We start from the raw sequence: 7,704 nt of genomic DNA, 5'->3' as shown, positions 1-7,704 counted from the left end.
TTTTAATTTTTTTTATTTAAATTCTAATAGCATAATCATGAGCTCATGCCTTGAATTGTAGTTCAATATGATTAGTCTAAGTTAATCCAGTATGTTATCATCTTAGTATTGTTTAAAAAATATATATATTATGTGTCACCTTTTTAATATTTTAAAATTTCTTCTTCTATTATATATTTTTTTTGACTTTTTAGTACTATAATATATTTTATAAAAAAATGATTCCACACCGGTTCAACAACCACCCCCCACTCAAAAAGCAACATAATATAAGTAAAAAAATTAATATTTTTTTATTTTTTATTTAATTTTTAGTTATTTTTAATATTTTTTAGTATTTATTAACATATATCATTATTAATTAATTTTATTAAATACATGCGTTTAATTTTTAATGCAAATTTGAAGTTTTTCTGGTAATTGTTTTTTTAATCAGTGCCCATATATTTTTTTAAGTTGAAACTAACCTTTTGAACTGGTCCTTAACGGAACGTTGGCACCAGAATCAGTGCAATCTAATAGTGAAAAGGCCCACAAAGAAAAGAATTCCTCCGCGAAATTGAACTGAAAAAGTTGGATTGAAAGCATCTCTCTGTAAATGGATGGCGAGACGCAATCACCAAGGGGCTCCAACCCTGAGGCAGACGATCAAACGGTCGAAATTGATCCATCAAGCACCGTCCTTGACCTAACCAGCTTTCAGCTTCATGATCTCAACTCAGTGGAGTTATCTCCGAGTCTCACCGAGTTAGACCTGACCGCGAATCGTTTGTCGAGCTTGGACCCTAGAATCGCGCATCTCTCGAACCTCAAAAAGCTTTCTCTCCGTCAAAACCTCATCGACGATGCTGCTATTGAGCCTTTCTCTCGCTGGGACTCAATTTCCGGTCTCCAGGTAACTCAATTTTAATTTATTTATTGGTGCTCTAATTATTACTCTAATCACTGTCATTACGAAATACAATGTCTTAATTCTTAAATTATTAGTTTATTTTTACTACTTTTAATTAAAGATAACTGAATGATTAATAATATTTTAATCATTAAATGAATGCCCGTGCTGTGTTGTTAATATTTCGGGTTTGCAGGAGCTGGTGTTAAGGGATAATAAGCTAAAGAAAATACCGGATAGCGGCATATTCAAGAATCTTTTGGTTTTTGATGTTTCTTTCAATGAAATTACTTCATTGCATGGATTGTCTAAAGTCTCAAATACCCTCAAGGAACTTTATGTATCTAAAAATGAAGCTACTAAGATAGAGGAGATTGATCACCTCTATCAGTTGCGAATTCTCGAACTTGGCTCCAACAGATTACGGGTTAGTACTCTTTAAATTCTGAAGAATCTTCTTTACCCAGAATTAGGGATTGGTGGGGTTAAGATACACAAATACAGAAATCGCAAGCCTATTGATGTGAAAAGAAATCTTTTAGAGACTAAATGGGAAGATGGTGGATAATATATTCTTAGGAATTTCTGGAGCATGGTCTAAAACTTGAACTACTTACTTTGGTCGTTTACAGGTGATGGAGAATATGGGAAATTTGACAAGTTTACAGGAGCTGTGGATGGGAAGAAATCGTATCAAAGTAGTTAATCTATGTGGGTTGAAATGCATCAAGAAGCTTAGCTTGCAAAGCAACCGTTTAACTTCTATGAAAGGATTTGAGGTACTCAAAAGAAATTGCCCTTTTGTTAGCTAGTCAAACTCTTAGCATTCTGCTTTATCAAAAATAAAAAAAATACAAAATAAGAATGAAAAAAATAAACATATCCATGGTTTTCTGCCACATTGAAATTGCTGTCTAAATGCGATCCCCCATATTATTATTTTTATTTTGCCTAAATTTTAGGAATGTGTTGCTTTAGAAGAACTGTACTTGAGCCACAATGGTATTGCCAAAATGGATGGCTTGTCAACCTTGGCCAATCTTCGTGTACTTGATGTATCATCTAACAAGCTAACATCAGTGGACGACATTCAGAACCTCACCCAGTATGTGTAGTCTTTCAAACTCTTGGGATTATGATGTCTCTTTCCTGTTTGATTTCATTGCTTGACTCATGCCATGCTTACAGGTTAGAGGATCTGTGGCTCAATGACAACCAAATAGAATCACTTAAAGGCGTTGCTGAGGCTGTCGTCTCTTCAAGAGAGAAACTAACCACAATCTACCTCGAAAACAATCCATGTGTAAGATATTCTCTACTTGGAGAACCAACATTTTCATGACCTTAACTACCTGCATGCTAAGCTATAGCTTACTAGACAATGTTGTTGATGGTTCACTGCATAGAGATGTTTCAGTCCTGCTCTGTCTAGTTTTACTGGTGGTCACAGTTAAATAGGAAAGCGTTAGATCATGACCTTTCTTTTCTCTGAAAGGTATATCCTGAGTCATAGATCCACCCCCTCATTCTGAGCTTTGTATCAGTGGTTCTCCTCCTGTGCTTTAACCTTTTCTTGGATCAGCTAGATTTCCCACCTGTCACCTGTCACCTCAATATCTTGTTAGATGTCTGACACTTTTATTTCCTATTTGATGTTTATTTACCAGATCCTAGACTCTTTTCCAATTTTTTTGAATACTTGCTGCAAGAAAGGCATGTACTTGTGAAGATAGAGGAACTTAGAGACTAAAATTTCTAGTGACAGTGTGCATCTCTAGTCCTGGAAGGAAAGTTAATACCTTTTTTTCCAATTTATTCTAGCATATCAATCATATGGATTCTCATTATGCTGGTTGATCACTAGTAATATATATTTTTTAAAGCCTTGTAGGTGAGTTTTCAATGTCAGCCTTGTGCTCTCGAGTTTTATTGTTCCACTACTTTCAACATATTTTAGGAGTGAAAATGTTGATACTTCTTTAGCAGTTATACACTTTTATTTTCTTATCCTTAAAGAGCAATTAGAATATGCCGCCATTATTTGTCACCATTCTGTGATCCTATTCAAGTTTTATGCATAAGGGGTGCTTTCCTTATATATATATATATATATATATATATCATTCTTCTATTGAACCCATTCCTTAGAAAGATCTTTTAAGACCAATGTGCCATAATCATGTCTCTTTAGCCAACTGTATACATGAATTTATGTGTTAGAAGCTCTGAGTGATTAAAAAAAAAAAAAAGCACTGAAATTGAATCCTCCTTGCAGCTCTTTTTCCAGAGAGGACCATGAATAATCAGCATATACTGCATTTCATAAGAGAGCAACTCTTTTTCTGTACTTGCACATAATTGATACTGTCTCATGATGTCTATTGAACATCTGAGGCAAGTGCATGACAACTGATTTCATTGTATTTTTCCTTATTTGTCTGCACTCATATCTCATACAAGAAACCGTGTTGAAAAGCTTGCATGCAAATTGACAATACTTATGCGTATCCTGTGTGATGGTAAATATCATAATAGTCTTTGCTTCGATGTGCCAAAAAAATTCTTGGATCACCTTTTTATGGGGATCAGTGCTGCTTGCTTCCTTGAAAAAGAGGGAAAACTACTGTTCCTTTTTGGTTTCCCTTGGATATTCCTCTTTTTTTTCCCCTTGCTGTAACCTTTGTTATTGTGTCGTGATTTCACTTATAGTCATGCTTCTTCTATTACAGGCAAAATCTACAAACTACACTGCCTTTTTGAGAGAGTTTTTTCCAAATATTGGGCAAATTGACTCCAATGTGTTTGCCTAGTCTTGAATTTTTCTTGCCCGGACACTGCTATCTATAAGCTCAAATCCTCTTTGGGTAATACATCTTAATCACATAGCATTTCAACTTTTGGCTGCACTTGTTGAGCATCGCTTTTAATATATTCTCATGAAAATCTGGATTGCTGGTGGAATTATGCTACAAATTTTTATTGCAGGGGAGATAACTGCTTCTGCAAGGACACTGTGGATCCAAGTTTAGGCATTTATCTGGTATCACATTATCATGAATGCCAGAAATTTTCGAATGATTTGTATTTGCTCTTTGTTTGATTTTGCAGGAAAGCTTATTTACCTTCTTTTTGTTCCTCTGAATAATTTCATATTTCTTTATGTAATAAGTTTATTTTAGCTCTCTTCTCTAACATCACATTTTAAGTGTGAAATCTCAATACTGTTGTTTCCCGTTCAATCTTCTGTTAGATTTAGGTACTGTATAAGTTTTTGCTATTTTTGGGAGTTTCTTCCAAGATAACGCATCTCATTACATGACATGAATTGTGGAAGTTTCTTCATTTTGTGAATTGTTGTCCCTGATACACGCTGTTATGGAATTAAAAGCCTGGCGTAAGAATGTGCATTGCCTTAAAATTGTTTGGTAGGAATTTTAGGTAATCGATAGCTTTGATTTATAATTCTATAGTCCTTTTCTTCTTATTTAGTATTTAACAAAACACTAAACATGTCAGCTAAATCACTTTAGCTACACCCACAAAACACTATTTAACTATTTATTAGAATAGTATTGTGTTTTTTTTTTTTTCCAGTTTTCACACTTCAATTTTTTTTTTTTGAATTTCATCTTTATGTTGTTTTAGGAATTATGTTTCATATATTTTTTTTTTATGTTGAGTTGCATGTCAATCTCATGATTTATTTATTTTATTTTTATTTTTTTCTCTTGATTTCAACTTTCAATATTAGATCTGTTAAAAGTGGGGTTTCATACTTGATTTGCTTTAAATGAATTTATCCTGATTCATTAATCAGATTACAAATTTAACAAGTTAATCTAGGCTGATTTAGGTCGGTGTTTTTGGGTTGCTTTTTTTAATTAATTTTTTTAGATTTTATCTTTTAATATTGAGTTGGTTGGAAATTGAGTTTTATAATTTTTTTAATTTGTTTTTTATAAGGTTATTATGGTTTTTTTTATTCTAGTTGCAAGTTTGGTAGGGTGATGATTTTTTTTTGGTGCCCTTTTTAATTGAATATTTTTTTAATTGGGCTTCATAAGTTTTTTTATTTACTTTCTTTGTGGTTATTTTGATTTCATGATTTAGGTAGTGGGTTTGATATGTTGATCTAGGTTTATTTATTTTATTTTTTTATGTTCTTTTGTAATTAAATATTTTTCTTTTCAATTTCATCTTCCAACAACTATTTTTTTTAATTTTATTATTTAATATTAGGTTATTTAGGAATAAGGTTTCATAATTTTTTTTTTAAATTTGCTTTATGTAGAGTTATCCGAATTTTATGATTTTTTTAATTTTAATTTTTTAATATTGGATTTATTGGAAATGAAGCTTTGTAATTATTTTATTTGTTTTTTATGAAGTTATTTTGGTTTTATGATTCAATTTGTGAGTTTAATAAATTAATTTGAATTGACTCATGTAATTTTTTTTTTGCTGTTATTTTTTATTTTTATTTTATTTTTTAACATAGATTGGTTGGAAATTGAGTTTTATATATTTTTTATAGGGTTATTTTATTCTAATGTCTATGATAACAAGTTTGACTGATTGATCTTAGTTTTTTTATTTATATTTTTGGTATTTTTTTAATTGAATATTTTTTAATTGGATGTCATATTTTTTTTATTTGTTTTTTATGAGGTTATTTTATTCTCATGGCTTAAATCGCAGGTTTGATAAATTAATCCGAGTTGATTGGTTTGTTTTTTATTCTTTTTTAATTAAATATTTTTTTTTTTTAATTTCATTCTAGACTAACTCTTTTTTTTAATATTGTTTTTTAATATGGGCTTGACAATATAACTTAGGTTAACTATTGTAGTTGTTTTTGTTATTTTTTAATTTAATCCTTTAATATTAGGTTGATTAAGAATTGATATTCATAATTTATTTTGATTTGTGTTCTATAGAATTATAATAATTTTATGATATGAGTCATGTATTTGAAAGGTTAATCTAGATTGATTTAATATATTATTTTTATTTTTTCTTAAAGATCATCTAATACATATTATAAAGTTCGTGATTATTTCTTTTTATCAAAAAAAGTAATCAATAATTAAATATCTTTTACATTACAAAAATTGTTACAACTTGCAATAATTTATTTATAAATAACATTAAAAGACAATTTTTTTTTGGAAAACATTGTTCACACATATATATGATGATGTGGACTTTATGTTTATTTTTTTATTTCTTTTTTATTTTGATCAACTTTCAATTTAGATAATTTGATGTGGACTTTATGTTCACCAAAGTGGTGTTTCTTAGCATCAATGGGTTCCATGTGATTATAAGAGCTTGATGGTGGTCATTTAAAGCTTCAATGTTGCTTGAAAAAATATATTTAATCTGATTAAGTTAAATCTAACTTGGTTTGATTTTGGATTTTTGAACTTTTTATTTTTTGTATTTTGAGTTGATGGATTGATTTGTAAGTGTTATAGAGGTGTTAGTGATGTATTTTTGGATTGAAATAACTTGAACATTTGATTTTTCAGCTAAAAAAAACATTGCCTTAATTTTTTGGTCATACAATGGTGGTCAGGATCTGGATTTATGATCGATATGTTGTCATCATATTTTATTTTATTTTTTTTGAAAAATAGAGGTGAATGAAAGATTGTTTGCTCTTTTAAAAGATTACAAAAAATTAAAACCAAGTCTATGCACACAAGTCTATGCTTGAAGGCACACTCATACATTTGACTCTTCATTACAATGATCTATGAGCGCTTGTCCTTAGCCATATAGGCCCATGTATTTGGACTTTTTTGTTGTTGTTTTATATATAGGTTAAATATAAATTTAAGAGGAAAAAAATTATTAAACCTAGTCGAATTCATGACTCAGATCATAAGTTCGATGGTTTATGCTATAATACTTAGACTGTTTTCTCTTCCATTTTTTTAATTGATATCTTTTTTTAATATGTATTTTTTAAAATAATTTTTAAATTTATGTTTCAATTAATAAGTGATTTTTTTTGCTTATTTAACCTTTTGTGGATACAATTTTTTTTTAATTATTTGTGTGTATTAAAATTTTAAAGAGATTATTCTGATTTATCTATAATTTTTTTTTGAATTTTCAGATAATTTTTCTAAATATTCAACTTTGCATCATATTTATTTATTTTTATTTTATTCAATCAATTTAATGTTTATGTCTATTTCTATTATCATTTAATTGAATAAAAAATTAATTTTAATAAATAAATACAGCAAACACAACTGGGTAAATATCCTATCTTACGAGATTAAATATCTTGATCTATATTTATCTCTCAATTTTTTCAGTTTTATTTTATTTATCGTTAAAGATTTATTTTATATGTATTTTATTAACACATAATTCTCAATCTATTTGATTACATGTATGCAAACTTTTTGACTTACACTTAATTTTTTTTATATATAAAAATACATCGTAAAAACTTGCATATATAATTTTTTTATAGGAGAAAAAAATATTTGACCCGTGGTAAAGTACGGGTCAAATGACTAGTGATACGACTAAAAGATTCATGTCTTCTCCCAAGTGCAGGTGTGTCGAAGTAATAAATAACCCGGCAAGAACGGGGTCGAACCACAAGGAGGTTAATTATACAAATTATAAACAACAATTATAAACAACAATAGTAACAATAACAACAACAATAATAGTAGTAGTGACACGACTGAAAGATTGATGTCTTCTCCCAAGTGCAGGAGTGTCGAAGTAATAAATAACCCGGCAAGACCGGGGTCGAACCACAGGGAGGTTAATTATACAAATTATAA

The 7,704-nt window shown here is 29.4% G+C and overlaps 1 protein-coding gene across 1 annotated transcript; it reads left to right on the top strand.

Annotated features, from left to right (window-relative positions):
* The first annotated feature begins 481 nt into the window (after positions 1–481).
* On the top strand, positions 482–4,256 carry LOC105114176 (protein phosphatase 1 regulatory subunit pprA-like). Its single transcript, XM_011010642.1, has 7 exons — positions 482–895; positions 1,089–1,319; positions 1,525–1,671; positions 1,855–1,997; positions 2,081–2,195; positions 3,622–3,756; positions 3,878–4,256. The coding sequence occupies exons 1-6, from the start codon at positions 599–601 to the stop codon at positions 3,700–3,702; spliced, it is 1,014 nt and encodes a 337-aa protein (XP_011008944.1). The 5' UTR covers positions 482–598; the 3' UTR covers positions 3,703–3,756; positions 3,878–4,256.
* Positions 4,257–7,704: the final 3,448 nt, after the last annotated feature.

The sequence above is a fragment of the Populus euphratica genome, unplaced genomic scaffold (assembly GCF_000495115.2).
Source record: "Populus euphratica unplaced genomic scaffold, PopEup_1.0 scaffold491.1, whole genome shotgun sequence".
Lineage (NCBI taxonomy): Eukaryota > Viridiplantae > Streptophyta > Magnoliopsida > Malpighiales > Salicaceae > Populus > Populus euphratica.
Note: the sequence above shows the minus strand (reverse complement) of the source record. Positions and strands in the feature narration are given on the sequence as shown.